This window comes from Syngnathus acus, chromosome 13, assembly GCF_901709675.1.
Source record: "Syngnathus acus chromosome 13, fSynAcu1.2, whole genome shotgun sequence".
NCBI lineage: Eukaryota > Metazoa > Chordata > Actinopteri > Syngnathiformes > Syngnathidae > Syngnathus > Syngnathus acus.
In genome coordinates this window covers 15,585,437-15,604,762 of record NC_051098.1, presented here as the reverse complement: position 1 = coordinate 15,604,762, position 19,326 = coordinate 15,585,437, and the positions used below count along the sequence as shown (strand labels likewise).

Genomic DNA, 19,326 nt, shown 5'->3' with positions numbered 1-19,326 from the left:
GGCTTCCTGTAATTAGACCATGACTTTGTAAAGGATTTACGGACCCAAATTAATTTAGGTTTATAAATGAATAAAGGCAAAAGTGGTGTTTTTGTGTCACATTAGTTACCGAATGACAAGAAGTGGTTTAGGTTACGTTCATTTGAATGAAGTTCCTGTAATTAGGCGGTTACTTAGTAGTGGCTTTTACGCACTGGGTGGTTTATAAAGAATTAATCAATGCATCTTTATTCGAGGAATTTTGTGTCGCATCATTCCCTAAAATGACATGAAGTGGTTTTGGTTCCCTCGTTCATTTCTATCGACGTTCCCGTAATTAGACGTCTAATGGGCGTTTTTTCAAATGAATTAATCCAACTTTATGTTTATAGGGAAGAAATGGGTGCCCCTTTGTGTCACATAAGTCTCGGAAATGACAACCAGTGGTTTTGTTTCCCACGTTTATTCCTAATGAGGTTCCTGTAATTATAGACAGATTATAGATTAGTAATGGCTTTTACGCACTATGGGTTCAGCCCTTGACTCGCATCCAATGCGCCTTTTACGCGCGGTGGATATTTGACTCCGCACAATGTGTCACACGTCAGAAAGCCGCATTGTACCACAGTATATAGGAAGAGCCTGTGTGACAGCAGCACTTTTGTTTCAAGCCGGGGAACTAACTGCACGACCACCGCGCTGAAGATGACTTTTTAATTCGCGAGGACGTCTCGTCATCCGCAGCATTCACGTCAGGGATACACTTTCGAAAATGACCAAAATGACTTCGGTGCTTTTGTATACTTTTTGCACATGGACGTGTTTATTCGGGGTATCGCTGGGAACGGGTTTTGTTTATCGGCTCCCGGGCATCACCGTGCAGCGGCCGCGCGTCGTACAGATAAAAGGGCTGAGTGCCCCTATTGAACCGCCTGGTAGCGGATCCCAACCCAGGTGAGCATACCTGCACATCTCGTCATGCTCTTATTTTAGTCATCTTGTTTACCCTCGTTATAATTCTGCTGCATTTTATTATTATTTTTGAAACATTGTCCTCTAAGTAAAGCGCAAATACCATATAATGACTACAATTCCCAGAATGCACTGCGATGGGTGGTCGTGATGCCATACTGCAATATTTGGTGTGCCACAGGGCCAGTGCGGATACTTTTTTTTAAAAAAGCTAGGTGAGGTGAACTGCTAATTGCAGGCAGTGAATGGGGCGATTGATAATTCTGTTTTGCAAATTGTATTTTTGATCATGTCACTTCTGTCACATGGCCACGCCAGTTCACATACTCCCCTATTTCAAACTGCATACTAAATAGAATATTTCCCCAAATCCTCTATGTCTTAGGAACTGGTGTCAGTATACTGTTTCCAAGACGGTGTCCTGTCAGGTGCACAATGGGACCCAACCCACCGTGCAGAGGGTGCTTCAAACCTGCCGCTGGCCTACAACTTGTTCCAAAGTTCTCAGGTAATACAATAAAATGTTTCCTCTTCTTTTTTCTTGGACACATTTTAGGCATGTCTTTGTAACTAAGTTGTTTTTTTTCATCAGTTACAGGACTATCCTCAGACCATCTTTCATGGTTTCCTACAAGCAGGTGACTGCATTAGAGTGGAGGTGCTGCCCCGGGTATTTTGGCAAGGATTGTCTGGAAGGTGAGACGAGTCTTATTTTTGTTCCTCCATCTTAAAAAAAAAATAAAAAATACATTGCAGGAAGAACACATTGTGTTTAAAAGTGTCTCGAGGCTTTTTTAGCACTAGGCAGTTTCCTGTGCTTCAATTAATGCTTCCTAGCGAGTACCTGGCTAATTGTGCTACTGGTCCCTTCATATGACTGCTGGCTTTAATCAAGTCTGTTACATTTAGGAACATAAATATACCAAAAAAAAAATTCGACCCTTACTCCATATACATACAATATACCGCTCCGTTAAACACTGGTATTGTTGGAGTCAATTGAACGAATAAATGAAAAACAGTGGAATAACCAGCAGATGTGTAAAAAGAGTTGCGGTAGGACACTTTAATGACGCCCACTGCTGCTCTCAGATACCACAGACCACAAACGGTGCACCCACTTTGGCGTAAAGAAAGTCTGGAACAGTCTTGGTGGTTTCCGCAGAAGTGCGTGCGTATATACAGGCACGATTCCACTTGAAATCAAATACCCGCAAAGTTCGAGCAAATTCATGCTCAATGTTTGCGATTAAGATACACCCCAAATGTCTCAAAAGAATTCTTGACATGACGTAGGGCTTCGCCGTTGCACCGCTTGAGTGGCCCATTTTAGCCTCGTTGCATAATTGTGCTCTCAAAGCGCTGGCACGGCCTGCCCCGAGTTGTTATCTTGACCTCGCAAACTCAAATTTAACATAATTAGCATTATTGCACTTGGAAAGTACGTTTTTGGCTAACCAACAGAAAGCGCACATTAGCTAATGGAATCTAGCGAGACTTTACTACAAAAGCCGTTGGAAAGGATTATTTAAGTTGGGCTGGATATTATTTCACCCAACGATTAACACATGGTTATACTGACGCTTTTTCTAATGCCAGCGATTATGGTTCACTGGAGACCAAAGCGGCTCTCAAAGTGTGAAGAAGTATTATGTCTGTTTGTTTAAGGCTGGACTAAACTGATTTACGTACTTGTAATTGCCGTCGAGTGCAGGGCAAATCATCGCCATCTGGACGGCTGGCACACTACGCTGGATTTTGTTAATTACACCTCTAAAAAAAAAAAAAAAGGCTGATGTCATTGACAGTAGAGCGGACATACACATGAAGGTATGGCGCAGTGGCCCCAGCTGCTACAAAATGGAAATAAGGCCTCGCTTGGAATAATTAAGCGTGACAACAGGCATGTGGAACATACGGTGGCTATAAAAATAAAAAAAATCCACGCAAGGTTTTTGTGATGCAGACGGGAGTGAGGCCAGAAAGCAGAACAGTGCTTCCTAATCAGCTAATAAAATGTCACAGACATTTTATTTCAAAGGGTCACTATGGTATATCAGGAGATTGATTCTGGAAGTAGAAAAAATGGCCGCATTGAGTTCCCGGTTTAATCGGAGCGATAGTCTCGGCCGATGAAGATGACCTCATCGTCTCTGGTTCTGCTTTGATGGGATTTTGGCTCCACTTCAGAGAGCCCTCCTGGAAATGGTTGAACAATTCAAACCGCATGGCTCACCTTGGGAGTATTTTTTTTCTTTTCTAATGTAGAATTTGTACAGGTGAGGCAAAGCGACGTAGGCAAAATACAGTCATATGGAAAATATCTGAAAATTCCCAAGGGTCTTTTTTCCTGAGTCTAAAAAAAAAAAATAGAGCGATTAATTTGGTAAGTTAGCAACATTGACTGCCCTTTTATAAATTCGACTTAATGGTCCTGCCTTTTACTGCTATTATCTCCAAAGGCTTCATATTTGTGGGTTGACTTTTACCCCCCCCCCTCCAATTCCAATGTCTGTGCTGTTCAAACAAAACAGATAAAAGAAAAGCAATGTTGAAGAAGCGAATAATTCATTTTGACATTGCACTCATCTTCACCTCCAACCCTTCTTTTCGTTCCAATTTTAAGACTCTTCAACAATACTTGACCCCTCTTTCTTGTCATTGAACCCCAATGTTTCATGATGAACCCCGAGATAGGAGGGGATGTGTCTTAGATGTTCCCTTCAACGTATTCCGTGCATAAAGCGATAAAACAGACGCATGCTTCCGTAGCCCGCAACTTCGATAAGACGAGCGATGTTTGCTCGCAAATGGGTCAGACGTTGACCTTTGACCTGCTAACGCTCAGCTGTTCACGCTCTCATGTGCCTGATGGATGATGTTCCTCTCCCTGCTCCTTGTGTGTTTTCCATTCCTTTCAACAACTTCTCATCGGGTCCTAATGACGCCTTTCCTTTTTCTTCCTCCTTCCGTCTGCGTCCACTCGAGTTAAGCTGGTTAAGTTCTTGGAAACGGTTGAGAGTTTGATAAGAGCCATATGTGTCCGTAAAATGTATTTTTTTTTTGTAGTCAAAACAGGCTGGGAACTTCGCCTGTTTATATGTGAGGGAATTGTTTGCTGGTTACAACCCCCTTTGGAGATTTTTTTTTATTTATTTTTTTAAACTTAACATCAATGAAACCCACACGGACTAGAGATGCATTTTACTGCCGGAGCTTTCCACAGGAACTAGAAACCTGAATTGTCAGTTGTGACCGTGGGAGCCAGCATAATTTACGTGTCCCTCAAAACAAAAAGAGGGGGGTGGGTGCTGTTGAAAGTTTCGGAAACCTTAACTGTGGTTTTTGCGGTTTCTCGCTGTACGGGATTGACCCAAAAAAAAACAGAGCGGCCCAAACCCAGCTGGTTGTTGTGCCGTTGAAACCAGACAATGTTTGCTTTTGCTCATAATGTTCCTTTACGACATCAAATTGTGCCATTCTTCACTCTTATGTCCCCGGCCGTAAAAAAAACATCAATCGAACCGCAATCATCTTTCATTCCGTTGTGTCATGGCTGTTGCTCCCCTGCGGAACCAACGCAAGATTGTGTCATTCAAAGATGACGAGTTGTATCGTCGGGGCCCATCCCGCCCGCGGTCCAAGGCTCGGTGCCCGGGTGATGAGACGATTGGCATCGCGGTTAATTGCTCATTGCATCACGTCTAGCGTAAAAATGTTTGTGAAGTTGTGAGCTGTCAAGTGGTATCATGGCGCTTTCAACTCTGTGGCCAAAATGGGTGTGGGACCAAAAAGCGTGATTTGTGTTGGTCTGTCTGTCTGTCAGGATGTGTGTAGGTGTGTTGTTTTTTTTTTTTGCTTCCATGTGTGTGTGTGTGTTTATGCCAGCTGTTTTTGATGCCAAGCAAAAGTTGACCACTCGGCGGTTGAGACCAATGTGGCTTTTTTTTCTTGGAAGTTGTCTGCGGGTTCCTCGGATCTATATTCAGGACTGATGGAGAAAATATTGAAGCCTCAACATTTGAGCTGTGGTATACTTTGTGAAATATTTACGACAGTAAATCAGTCTTCCATTGATCTGACTTATGATTCTATGTCGAGACCAATGTTTCCCTCCATATTTTTTGTTTGTTTTTGTTTATTTGGCTTCTCACTCAACACGACCCAATTGGAATTCATATCCCATGACTTTGAGTACAGCCCAAGAAAAATAGCGCTGTCTTCCGTGTAATTATGGATCCAAGCGAGACCCCTATAGCTGCCGTCTCATTGTAAACATCAGCGTGAACACAAGGGAACTTTGGTTTTCTAACCCGACATAGTTGAATTCCAACCTCAGAAATGGAAATCCCATTGGAAAACCGTTTTTTTTTTTTTCATGGTTTGCTGCTGTGTATGTTTTTCTGGTGTAATAACATACGGCCGGCTGATTCTCGACTCTGAACAAGACAAGTTAGCCCATTAGCGTTGAAGAAAGGCTCTTAAGAGGCCCGGAGAGCGGAAATCAATCATACTGTACTGCGACGCTTGTTTCTCTTTTGATAGATAACTCGGCTGAATTTGACATAGAACAGCCAGCAGCCTTTTTTATTTTTTATACATATATAGTTTATCCACCTGTGCCTTTTAGCCAGAACTCTATTATTGCTTCATCAGAGCGTATTTTCACACTAAGGCAGCCGAATAACGAGATGCATATAAAATACTTGAGACGAAAGATGTTTACTGTCTCAAGCTAAACAAAAGAAAAACCTTCCACCAGTTGCATATATTCAATTTAAGCAACATGTAGCTATTTGAACACAAACGGTGGTGCAGCACATGTAGTCAGAATATATTCTTGAAGAATGATCACATTTTGATCGGTTTTAGCATCTCAATGTGCCCGCCAAGACCTCGCCGACTTTCTGAGTCTCGCCTCTCCGCGGCCAGTCACAACAAACCAATTTTCAGTGTTTAGATTGACGCATCCTTTGGAATGCGAGCGGTTGATTGTCACTTCCGCTGGTGGCCGTGTTCCAAAGGGGAGATTCAAGATGTCCAAATGAAGCTTTGAGAAACCACACCCATGAACATCTAGCACACCACAGGACCGGATTAACGTGCATAGACGCTGGGGTACACGGCGTCCTATTTCAGCGACGCAGAAACCTCAGCAGCCGCTGTTAGCATCCTGCACCCTGCGGTCGGAGATGCCGATTTCGCCAGAGCACAGCCGCTGGGGTCATTTTTGTTGTCGCGTTATTTATGAGCGCCAGTTGTTTCCCGTTCTGGCTTGTTCTGCTATGACCACAACGCGGGTGGGTCAACCTCTTCGGGACTGACAGCTGACATTCCACACTTGAGGCAAAGACCAGAAAAAAGCTCCTATTGAAAAAATATAGTGTAGTATATATATATATTTTTTGGGAAATAGCTCCTATATGCGTTTTTTTATTTTTATCTTTTGGGGGGAAATAAGTCTGACCACATTTTCCGCAAAAAACAGAGAAAAGCTCCTATTTAATTGAAAAAAAAAATATATATATATATATATATATATATATTTTGGAAATTGTTTTTTCCTTCTTAATTTTTTGGGGGGAATATGTGCTTGGTCACATCTTCTGTGGGCTTACAATTTATTCTAGTTTGCTAATAGGCTGGTAAACATTTAAAATCCTAACTTAAAATAAGTAACACTAATACTTTAATGTGTCTTAATTGTTCTATTTTAACGTCGTTAATGTCAAGCACTGTATATCCGAAGCTCTTCCCTTATTGTATTTATTATATGTATTCATGATGACTCAAACCCACTAACACCCATTTATGTTGAAATGAGATGAAACATCACCACACTTATTCCTGAGGCCTCTGCCAGGAAAGACCACCTCATTTGTTTGAACTGTGCCTTTAAATATGTTTTTGTTTGCCATGCAAAAATATCTGTGAGTGTGTGGGTTTGTATTCCGCTCCACAGTTTTTTTTCGGGCAGACTGAAAATACGCCAAATTGGGAGACAAGCAGGTGTGCACGCTGGGCTTCATTTATTGTGTTAAAGAAAAATGTCGTGAAATAATATTTATCCTGCGAGTGAGCGACGTGATTTTTTTTTTTTGGAGGGATTCCTAACAAGCTCTCGAGTATGAGCCGATGACGACGAGCGGTGTTCTTGTATGTCTTGGCCGGTCTTCCCAATGCTGCTGCTGCTGCTGCCGGAGTATGAAATGTGAATAAATGTCAAATTGTTCAATCCACCAATTCCTTCTTTTTCCTGTCTGCAGAGTGCATGAACTGCACCACATTCACAGACATGAGCGTCAGAATCAACAGCATCGAGTCACAGGTAAGGGGCCGGCTAAATGCTCATGGAGTTTGTGAGCGAAATTTATCTTCTCTTCTTCTGCTGCTTATTTCGTGATAGCTCAAGATCTTAGAAGGAATCCGATTGCCATCACCGGCTGTCGTCAGGCCAACACAGGGATCGGCTGACAACGAGGTGGATGCACCGTTACCGACTCCTCCAGGTGTGTAAATACTGCCTTTAAATATTACTTTAAAAAAATATACATTAACTAGGTCTGGACAGTTGAAGAATTTCGCTGATAAATTATGAAGCAAATGCAATCCGTAAAAAAAAAAGAAAAAGAAAAGAAAATTATTTTCATAGGAAATAATATCAAACTTTTGACAGCACTACTGCCACCTAGTGATATTTTATAGATACTGCAGATATTATGGCAACCCGACATACTATAAACCGATATATCCGTTAAACAGCTAAATGTGATTGCGAGCCGGGGCCCGCCGGACCACCGGGCCCGGCCGGACCTCGGGGTTCACCAGGAAGAACAGGCCTTCCCGGAGTCATCGGTAAGACATTTTTACATTGTTTGGCGGAAGGAGGATCATCTGTTTAACTTATTAAGTGTTTGTGGTCAGGCCTAAAAGGGGGCAAAGGTGATCCTGGTGAAGGGGGTCTCCCCGGCCCACCTGGCCCACCTGGCCCTCCAGCTCCTCCTTCCAGGACTTCTCTCGTGCACGTGAGGGGGGATGTGTTCCAAGTGGATGATCAAGGTGAGGAGGTCACACTTACAATGCTCAACCTTTCCTGCTCTTCATTCATACTCTGAGGGGGGGGGGGGGGGGGGGGGGAAAGAGCGTATGAATGGAAAAGAGTTTACAGGTGGAAAACGACTCGAGCAGCAGTTTCTTTAAGGACTTAAACGAGCAATGTGTCTTACGCATTTCGCGAAGCACGGTTTTACTAGACGAGCGCTGGTGCTCATTGAGTTTAATTGTTCCCGTGTGCTTTGCTGACGTAGCTGTGCCACACTTTACAACAGACCACCAAAAACAATGGAGGCTGAAGGCCAAGTATAAAATCACAAGAAAGAGAAATAATATTGAGATATTTTTTTTTTTCCTCCTTAATAGTGCGATGGCGATTTGACATGTTTTTCTGTTAATTATTCTGACGGCCATTTTATACTGAGCAGCAAGGACAGACTGTCTACGGCATTACTGCGTCGCTGTAAATTTCATTTCCAATTCTCAGATGGTTATCATCACATTTACCCTGATAGATATCACAGGTCCCCCTTTCTTTGGGGGTTTTCCACTTAAGAGCCAGCGGGGGGGGATTACAAAATGTGCTGTTGTATGACTTTAGAGCTGTGCTTTTCAATATTTTTTTTCGGTCACACAGTCCTAGAAAGAAGAAAACATTTTGCGCCCTTCCCCAACTCTCAGCTGCAACTATACATAATAAGATTTGTCTATAAAATTGTCATAAGTACACCTATTACATTATATCCTTACTAACAAACAAACAAAAAGGTTATATAGATCAACTTACAACAAAAAATAACTTGTTTTAAGTCTTTCAGAAAATATTTTAGAAGCATCAATTTGCCTGACAAAAATTTAATGAGCGCCACTGCCACCTACTGTAGTGGGTGTGCAATTACTCTTTATTATTGTACGCACACAAAAAAAGACAACGCGCCAATCGAATTTGTTTCAGAATAAAACATTTGCCGAACACTTTGACCTACTACGCCACTGTTAATGTTGTACTTGCAAGACTCATTTTTTATTTAGGTGGTACTTACTGTCAAAAGATTTACAAGCATTGAAAATTGGTCATCCAAAAGAGTTGGATTGCGATTCTCACCGCTAGGAGGCAGCAGACATCCATGTGTGCTCAGCTTGCTCTGATTAAGCTGTGTCTGCCTCTCAAGGCCCCACAAGTGTCGGTCTGCGGGTCTGGAACAATGCAGATTTGGGTCTGCTGGACCATGTTAGCTTCGGGGGGGGAATCAAGCGGCTGTAAATCGGCCCTAATTTGTTAGCTGTCAGCACAACTGTGTGCGTTTCGGGGGAACACGCCGTGGCCAACGGCCAGCGAGGGAGGAGATGGTCTGCCACTCATGTTAACTTTCTTGGCGAGGCTACCAGGTTGGAGCCGAGTGGAACATAAGAAAATGACTTCCAGAGGAAAATCTGCTTCTTTTTTTTTTCCCCCTCCGTGGACTCGAGACATGTAACAACACAGCCTCGACTCGGGGCAAGCTGAACATATGCTTAAGTGAAGAGGAAGTGTGTTTTAAGTTTTTCTTTCAGATTTCTTGCATGTTGAGAACAAGGCGCCGCTTCCAAATCTCGCGTGTTTTCTATGAAAACACAGCGAGTGCCTAATATGGCGTTTAATGAGCCCTGGCTCGGATGGTCCTGCTGTTGCTGTCGGTCATGGACACAGTGGGAATAATCTAACCTCAATCGTGACGCTTATGATCTCCAATCTTCTGTTATCTTAATTCAAGTTTTGGCTTCCAACACTGGGGTGGAGACCCTGCTGCCCGTGGGCCCTCCACAACCCCACAGAGAGCTTTTGATGCTGTGTAGTTGTCCAAAGAAAAAAAAAAGCCTCATTGGAAAAAGCTAAAAACATACAACCCACAAATGATCATAATATAAAATAATAAACACTTGACCAAACTTTGGCTGGCATCTGTCAAAAGTCTTGTTTTCCTTTTCCTCCTGACAGATTTGTTTTTCAATAATTAGTCATGTGCAAAAATAAATGTTAATAAAACAGCCTACGCTTGGGCGGGGTGGGAAAGGAAACTATTGGCGTGTTGAGAATGTTCTTTTTTTTGTCACTCATCCGCGCAGTTGGTTGCACGACATAATTGTATAGTCGAGACGACGGGATTATTCGCTTCTCACGGGACGCAACGTGAGACACCTGGCAAGTAGACCTGCCATGCAAGTCCTAAAACGACAAGGAAACACACAAACAGATTCATCTGTAGAAAGTCGGCCAATTTGTTTTGAAGGTGGCCAGTTTGCGCTTTGACCAACTTTTCTGATTTTTTTGCAATTGTCCAGACGGAGAGTACATCCGTCTAAATGGCCCCCCGGGTCCACCTGGTCCACCCGGCCCACCTGGATCTCAAGGTATAAACGTTCATCCATTCCTATACCTTTTGTATTCATACGTCCACACCAATGATTGTGTGCAGGTCCTTTAGGACCGAGGGGCGGTTCGGGGATTCCGGGCTTACCGGGACAGAACGTGAGCACCTTTCACTTCAATCAATGAATCAGGAAATCATCATTAATGTGCGTCCTTGTGTTTTACACCAGGGCAAGGACGGCGACCCGGGCCAGCCTGGAATTCCTGGACCGAGAGGCGATCCGGGCCAAAGGGTGAGACTGATCCATTCATACAAAATATTTGTTTTCGGATGATTTGTGCAGCTGAACAAATTGATTGGATCCTATTTCCCCGTACGTGTCCCGTGATGTCATATGATCCGAAAGGTGAAGCGGCTTTTCTTCAAAGCCTCGCTCCAGTCCGTGACTAATCCGCCCGGCTCTCTTTGTCCAAGGCCACTACGCGCCCCTCTCCAGCGGGCCTCCGCCTTTAAAGCTGATCCCAGTGCAATGATTTAAGACCGGAGGTCCGCTGAAGACCAGGACGAGTTCATGGGAACAAGGGTGCTAAAATATGTGCTCTGGTTTTCTTTATTCCTCCTTCAGGGGCCTCCAGGTGAATCAGGCGATCCGGGCCTAGCTGTGAGTATACACATGTTGCGTTCTACGAAGCAGAAGTAATAAAGACTTGACACGATGATTGCCTTTTTCTTTCTCAGGGACAACCGGGGCTCAAAGGCGAGCCGGGTGAAAGCTTCAAAGATGTGAGGAGTCGGTACACTTGTTTGACACTTAACCCGCTTCCCTTTTAATGGTGACATTTTGAATTCAAGCCGGACGCGATACCGCAACTCAGGGAGGCTTTGAAGATCCTGGCCGAGAGGGTCCTGATCCTGGAGCACATGATCGGCATTCATGGTGAGATAGAAGCTAAGAACTCGACAACTTGCGTTTTATTTGCCTTCGTTTAGCAAACAAAAAACAAAAAAGATCTGGTGGTTGCTGTATTAAATAATAAACACGCGGCTATTAAAATACATGAAAACAAAATCCCCAAATGATTTAATGATTTGAAAATAGTTGTTGTATTTTGAAGCAAATCTGTGTGGGGTTGGAGATACATAAAAATTCATTTATGTATGGTAATTGCATCATTGTACACACCCTTAAACTTAATGTAATGACGCATTCAGACGCTTTAGGTCGGAGTTAATCAACATGACACAGTGTTGATGTTGCAATGTGTTTGGGCAGCTCCTGTACACAGCGCCCCCTTCAGGTCGCCCCGCAGATTTATTTCGGTATGGGCTCGTATTTTTGGTTCTCAAACATTTAATTCCGTGACACACCACCAGGGAGTTTATATATGACGAAACTGTCAAATTGTACGTTATTAATTTAATATTTTCATTATTTAATTGCTTTTTTTTATTAATTATTTTGTAATTATTTTACTATGTATTTCTTATTGAAACTTTTAACTGTGGGGATTTAAATTTTTTGTTTTGAATGTGTTTGTCATAATATTAACGCCTTTGTGCATTCCAATGTGACTGACACGTCCTTGTCCCCACGTAGGAATCCCCGAGGGATCCGGCTATGACGTCGTTATGGACCCACTGTCCTTGACACTGAGAAAAACCAAACGCCGCCATGCTCCCAAACCCAAACCCAAACCCAAACCTACACCGGCGGGGATACAACAACCATCTCCCGTTTAAGAGTGTATATTTTTAGCTGGACGTTTCATTTTATTTTTTTTCTCTTGCACTTTTATTGCCTTTTTATCGCCGTAAGCATCTGAGTGAGTTCGATATGATACTTCATAGTTCCTTTTTTGGCGCGGCTGCAGCAGGATTTCAGTCTGCAAATGTGTAGTAGCAGCGCTTACATGGTATCAGACAGTGAAATATAAGCCCATAAAGTCTTATGAGGGTCTTGGCTTCTTTCTTTCCACAGATAAAAGACGGCCTAGTAAACACATCAGTTTGGCTGGCAAAGCTCCCCAGGCTGCGATAGCGACGCTTTCCTGAGAGCCGGAGCCCAAAAAAAACGGAGTTTAGTGTCGAACATTCACTCGCAGCATCCTTGCCATTCATCCCGTACCGGCCTGTCAAACATATATATATATATATATTTTAACGCTCCTCTCTGCCTTGTTAAGACGTGACAGGCTGCCAGCAGCGTCTGCTTAAAATGATACTTTGCTTTTTAGAGCGTACATCTGGAGCGTGCACATCTGGAAAGTTTTTTGGTTTTTTTCCCTTTTCCTCTCCCACAACGTGACAGGATTACATCTTTGTAAACGCCTCAGAGACTGGCCGTATCACTACATTAAGTCCCTCGTACAATACATGAAAGTAGCAAAAGACTGGAAAGTGAAATTCAATTTTTTTTTTTACATTGTGACAAAAATGTCCGAAATAATTTGCAATCTTTCTCAATCCATACTCAGTCTTGTGAATATATACTACATACACCATTCCAAAGACAAAAAGAATATTTAGTGGATGTAGAATTACAGTGCATAAAATGGTTGAAAAAAAAAAAAATGCACATCTGGCTGAGCTAATTGACCTTACCAAAAGTTTAGGTACACTCACAACATTGCTGCACAATAATACACATTAAATCTCAGTGAATGAATTTAACTAAATAAAATGTCCTTTTTTATATATATCATGTATCCTGTACCCAAAATCGACTGTCATTTTCCTTTTTAAATCTTTACACAAAGTAAAAAAAAAAAAATCTAACTGTCCGGCTCCATCGTTACATTTTCTTTCATGTTTAATTTTACTCTCAGAATATGTTTATCTGTAATGATCACAAAAAAATAAATAAACGCCCTCCTCCCTCAAATAGACGCCATCAGAAAAAAGCGAGTCGTAAGGCGCAAAGGAAGCCCGCTGTCGACGGTACCCTTGAGCAGAACCAGATGGAGCAGTTCAAAGCGGTTCAATACAGAGAGGCAGAGAGTGGATCAGGTATGACTGGCTGTCTCTCTGCATTTGTGGACCCGCAACAGCTTGCAGGCCTGCACCTCCACCAAGCCCAACATAGTCTGAAACCGAGGGACGTACATATTTTTTTTTAATTCATTCACCTGAGTAGTTATTATTTACGGAGTTACGCAATCACTCGCTGACTTTAGCTGCGCAATGAACGTAAAATGAACAACGCCATGCACATATCAACAAACCCTGGACGTTCAGTATCCCTTCCATTTTGCTATAAAGTGACCCAGACAAGATTCATCTCAGCATCTTTGATTCAGAAGCTTTGCTTTTGTGGCTTTCTTCACATTGGTGCACAGACCCCAGCAGGTAGGACTGTGTGTGTGTGTGTGTGTGTGTGTGTGTGTGTGTGTGTGTGTGTGTGTGTGTGTGTGTGTATGTGTGTGTGTGTGTGTGTGTGTGTATGCAAACAAAAGCATAAACAGCACGCACACACATCACCTCTGTTGCTAAACTACAGTCCATTTCAATTTCTCTTCTCCTTCTCTTGGAGGATTAAATATTACCTCGTGTCAGCGGCTGACAACTTTCCGGGGGCTGAGGTGAGTCGTTGCCTAGCAACAAGGTGAAAAATTGCATTTATCAATATGAGATTTCAAGGGATGGGGGGGGGACTGTTAAAGAGGGTGATGGTGTGCTGTGATGAATACTTAGATTCTCAAGCTATTTCAGTAGATTTAAAACCATGCTTCCTTTCACCCCCCCCTTTTTTTTTATTCTCACCCCCTTTTGACTAACTGCTGTTCATATGCCCCCCCCCCCCGCCCCCCCAGGCTGGAGACCCACTAATCTCATTTGTACAGCAACAGATGTTTCTCCTAAAAACATCCGCCGGCTGGCTGGGAAGTGAAAAGTGGGCCCGGTGGATGAAAGAACTTTGCGTCACATCGCTAGACATATTGACTAGCGCTACGCTTACGGAGAACTCCCACATAAATGAGTCTAGCCTTCGCCTCGCACACACGTGTCGTTAACTGTCAAACGAAACATCAATTTATGAGAATTATACGTCAATCCATCGTCAACAGTATTTATTAAGTTTGCCCTCTGCCAGCTTCATGCTAACACGGTATGCAAAACACCATAGACAGGCTAACAAATAGCATGGAAAGTTGCGGTATTATAACCCTTTAAATAATCGATATTTTAAATCATGATTAATGATAATGCACAACCTGTTTATTTCTTTACATTCTATTTAATTGCGTTTGAAGAAATGTAGAGTAGGGGAAGGTTGGAACGCATTCATGGCCTTTCTATTCATTTCAATGGGGAAAGATAATCTGCGATACGAATGTTGCAACCGTATCCGAAATGTTCCATGTCCACATACGCAGAAGAAAAAGCAAGCAAGGCCAATGCATACGAACAACGGCACGCCGGCCGGCCGGCCAGTAATCTGACGGCTGGTTTCCCATGACTGTGTCTCGCCGGCCTGTGGACCTTCCACTCTGTCTCGCTGATAGCTCCTGTGTGATTGCGATCATCCATCTTACTGTCAAAGGCAACAAAAAAGGGCAAGAAAGGGGAAATGGCACACAGTCACACGCGCTCGCCGTCTCTGGCGTCCAGCAAACAAGCCACGGCAGTGTGCCAGCGGAGGTATAAACAACAGCCCGCTTCAATCGGCTTTACGTAGAGAACGAGCGTGGGCGTGCATCTTTCGGGGGTCGTCCGCGGCTGCCCATTATACTGCATGATCAGTCACTGGAGTATACATGGCGGCGGGGGGGGGGAGGGGGTGAGTGAGGGTGACATGTCTGATCTTGCAGCTGATCAAAAGGCACCAGAGACTTGCTCCCTTGTGGCCGGGCGACCAGGCGGGGCCTCATATCAACATGTCTCTGTTCAGTAGACAGGAAAAACAAGAAGAAGGGGGAGGGGGGGCTGATTGGTGGTTGTGGGGGAGGGCCGGGTGGGGGGGTCGCGAGACGTATGGGCAAAAAGCACAGATGAAAGGATTGTGAGAGAGGCCAGACTACAGTATATGATGACAATAAAAATAATTACGCTTGTATGCATGTTGCATCTGATGAGGTTTATGAAGTTGTGTTATGTTCTCGCCACATTTGGCTAAAGTTGCTTGTCGTTTTTCTTTCGCTTCAGGACTCGAACCATCCAGTCAAGTCATGGACCACCTGAGTGTGACCTAAGTTCTTCCTTAGCACACTGCAGGCGGTGCAGTAGTGTTCTCCCCAGAAGGTGGGCTGGCGCAGTCCGTAGCCTGTCCTCCAACGCAGGTGCCCTTGCAGCCGTGCCGGGTCTCGCCTAAGCTCCACTAAGTACCGGGCCAGCGCTTTAACCGAGGGGAAGTCGTCCACGTGGATGAAGGCCTCCGGTGGCAGGAAACGCTCGTAGTTCTTCCGGGCGGGACCCAGGACCACCGGCACGGCCCCGGCCAGCACGGCGTTCCACAGTTTCTCTGTGATGTAGTCCGTGTGTTGCGAGTTCTCCAGGGCTAAGTAAAAATGATAGTGCTTTACAAGCTGCACCACGCTTCCGGACCCTTCCGGAATGCTGCGTCCAGCTCGGCCGAATACGTCCACCTGGATGTACTGGCTGAGCTGGTAGTAGAAGGCCACGCGGGCCTGCGAATCCACCCAGTTGCTCACCACCCATGCTACAAAACCAGGACGAGAAGTTCTGGAAGGTTCCGAGAGGAGCTGCCCGCTGCCGTGCTTGAGGACCAGGTAGCCGTACGGGAGGAAAATGTCAGAGTCAGTGCGGTAGCTCATGGTGAGGTTGAAGCGCCCCTCCAGGCGCCGCAGGGCTGGAGTGTGTGAGGGAGACTCGTAGTTGAGCCATATCCACTTCTGCCCCGACGGCCGGCCCACTTCCGGTGGCAGCTCCGCGTTTCCTCCGACGATGTCGCGATGGTGCACGAGCACGCCGTCAGCGCGCGCGTACTCGCGAGGGTCGTCCGTCAACACGCAGCCGTCGACGCCGTAACGCGCCAAACAATCCGGAAGTGGACGCTTCCGCCCGAATGGATGAGTCCAAATCAAGAGCGTCACCTCGAGAGCAGCCGTGGCCGGCTCAAGCGCGAGCGGCTCTGGTAAGTAGAGCAAAGAAAGTCCCAGGAGGATGAGGAATGTGGCAGCCACTAGGCCCGCATGAAAGAACTGGCTGTCACATTTGGACGAACCGGGACGCCTCTTGGAGCATGCGCGGGTCCGTCGAGCCCAAAGTCCCATAAGTAACCTCCCTTCACCCTCGACACAAGCGCACTTCACCCTGTAATTGTCTTCAGGCAGCCTTAAGCCTTAAAAAGTGTTAATCCTGCTCCCAGTGGTCCAATCGGAACGCCGAAACTTTGACGTGGCAGAGTGCTGGCGGGTTCCCGTTGCCTGTCAATGGAGCTTCTGTGACGTCCACACGGCCTCCCAGGCAATTCAAAAGTGACCCGTCTCCGGTACCTTAGGAAATGAGTCATTTTTATGACACCGTTATAAGGTGCACTTTCATTGTACCGTTGAGATTATGCAATAAGGTTAAGACAAATTACTTTTACATGACTGCTTCTTTTATATATATATAACTATATATATATATATATATATATATATATATATATAACTATATATATATATATATATATATATATATATATATATATAACTATATATATATATATATATATATATATATAGTTATATTGTTTTATTTATATATATATATATATATATAGTTATATATATATATATAGTTATATGTACCACATTTTATAATCTTACGGCGGCTTTGTTTGACTTCAGTTTGTGGATTTGACGGTTTAACACATAATGGAACATCTTGTTTAAATATTAATTTGTTCTTTAAAAGCAATGATTCCCAAAACGGGTCAGGTGGTCCATTTTTTATCACGTTGCCAATAGTTGAGGAAAATCAGGTAGAGAATTTCGATTCATTTATTGTGATAAATGTTTGTCATTTTTAATTCACGTATGTTGGTGATGTTATGGATTATATTTTTGAGTTATTATTAAAATATACCATTTGAAATGATCAAGAAAAGTGTATATAGTTTTAAACTTTTTACATAAAGCAATGATAAATAACCTTATAACAATAATAATCTTCTCACGAATGGCTTGTTCTTGAGCAGTACAGTAAATATACCACTAGGTGTCTCCATACACAAAGCTGAGGTTGGATTTCTATGTGTTGACCCCAATGAGGAACCTGGTACGGCTTTTCAGTGAAGTGACACTGTCGGCTGTTATTGCAGGGGGTGCATGCATTATTCATTTTGCCAATAAATAAATATTCAGCGCTTTGAATTAGGCCTGTTTTGCCACCACACTTTGAAATGTTGGATCTTTTATTCAGCGTGGAAAATCAAATCCAAACAAAAAGCCTTGGTTGGGAATTAAAAGGAAAAAGTAGTTCCACATGTTGCCTGGGTGAGGTTGTTGTGCTGATGGTGTGAAAATACCAAAACATCTGTGTTTGGTAGGCTCCAATCTGGCAGGAAAAAGCACGCTGTGTGTGTCTTTGGACATCACCCCCTCCTCAAGTCCCTCTGTTCCCTCCCCTTTAAGAGTTTGTCATGAATCCCGGATGGAAACGTAAAACATGGAGCAGTGGGAGGAGATGAAGCGAAGAGCATGTGTTACTCCACTGGGTCCTCCTCCTTCCTGTGACATCCATTCACTATTCCTCACTGTGGGGTAAAAAAAAAAAAAAAAAACGCAACTGTGCGTGTCTCTGCATGTCTGCTGTGTGTGAGATCAGCGAACCCCGTAAGAGGTTTTGTATTCTTTTTGCATTATTTATCACCCCCCCCCCCTCCTTTCCAGCGGAACCGTTCTATTTTCAGCTGATTCTTCATCTGATGTTCTGCCTAGAGGGGGTTTATTTGGGGCCTGGCGAGAAACAACAACAGTCTGCTCCCAGTATTATTAACACATGTACGTCTCGCCGCAGAACCAGGCGAGGTTGGCGTGGTTTGGGAGTGACGTGCGATGGCGTTGTGCGGTTTTTTTTCCCCCCAGTCTGCCTTTGTTGCAGGAAACGCGCAGTGAGTCAAGTTCGGGCCGGCAACACGCTCGTGTATGTTCTCGACGTTTGAAAGCTCGCTCGCAGTGTCCACGGCCACTTCCTGTTTTGTGAACTATATCATAACACGATAAACTGAGACCACCTAACAGCCGCTTTCAACACAGCGGGGGCTCGAGAAGTGAGTGTCAGTTGCCCAATTACTATTCTCTTTTCCCAATCGGTGAGGAAAATTGTCCAATGGAGGAATCGAGGCATCCAATTTGGAAGTATTTACTACATGGCCTGCAGACTGGTACCAGGCCACAGGCCGATGGTTATGTACCAGTACTATGGTGAGACCAAAAAAAAGGCAAGGTAAGGTGATGGCTTTTACCAGCAGTGTAAAAGTGAATTGTAGTCCACGGAGAGCGCGGTAGTCTTTTACGACGGGACCCCCAGGTCATCACTCATCTTCCCTATTGATTTTCTCTTTTCGTGTTCTCGGGGGACAGGATGTCTCAATTGGTCCCGCCTGGTGTGGGAGTGTGAGCGACAGAGAAAGAGTTGAAGATGAGCGAGTAACGGTAGAGCCAGGGAGGGGGGGGGGGGGGTCGCACGGGCCCCTCGCTGACCCACGACCTTAGCCATGACCCCGCAGGTCACACCGGAGGTCAGGGGTTGTGTGAAAGTGCCACCGCGGCGATTCACTGCACCGCCGGGCGCTGATGATCTTACGCAGCCGTGCCGGCCTGTCTGGCGTGATCAGTGTTGCGCTCAGCCCGCGGGCCCCTGAGGGCCACACATCCGTCTCTAACGCGGCCTCGCTAAAAGCACCTCGCAGGCACCAGCAAAAGGGAAGAAGAAGAGAAAAGCGTCAAAGCTAGCAAGACAGACAGTGGCAGCAACATTATGGCTGATATTCCAACATTAAATTTTTGTAAAATGGACTTTTTAC

The 19,326-nt window shown here is 44.3% G+C and overlaps 2 protein-coding genes and 1 long non-coding RNA gene across 3 annotated transcripts; 2 read left to right on the top strand and 1 right to left on the bottom strand.

The window, feature by feature from the left end:
• The first annotated feature begins 542 nt into the window (after positions 1-542).
• LOC119132602 (collagen alpha-1(XXVI) chain-like) lies at positions 543-12,309 on the top strand. The gene is made up of 14 exons (XM_037268014.1): positions 543-933; positions 1,337-1,459; positions 1,544-1,647; positions 7,218-7,279; positions 7,358-7,460; positions 7,714-7,806; positions 7,876-8,010; positions 10,327-10,395; positions 10,461-10,513; positions 10,585-10,647; positions 10,981-11,016; positions 11,094-11,138; positions 11,208-11,292; positions 11,953-12,309. Exons 1-14 carry the CDS (start codon positions 752-754, stop codon positions 12,093-12,095), a joined length of 1,296 nt encoding a protein of 431 aa, XP_037123909.1. The 5' UTR covers positions 543-751; the 3' UTR covers positions 12,096-12,309.
• Positions 12,310-15,219: 2,910 nt separating this feature from the next.
• LOC119132603 (alpha-(1,3)-fucosyltransferase 4-like) lies at positions 15,220-16,686 on the bottom strand. Its single transcript, XM_037268015.1, has 2 exons — positions 15,402-16,686; positions 15,220-15,370 (listed from the first exon to the last, which is right to left on the bottom strand). Exon 1 carries the CDS (start codon positions 16,583-16,585, stop codon positions 15,494-15,496), a length of 1,092 nt encoding a protein of 363 aa, XP_037123910.1. The 5' UTR covers positions 16,586-16,686; the 3' UTR covers positions 15,220-15,370; positions 15,402-15,493.
• Positions 16,355-16,927, top strand: LOC119132604. The gene is made up of 2 exons (XR_005099916.1): positions 16,355-16,446; positions 16,681-16,927. It is a non-coding gene; the product is annotated as an uncharacterized LOC119132604 (long non-coding RNA).
• The last annotated feature ends 2,399 nt before the right edge of the window (positions 16,928-19,326 follow it).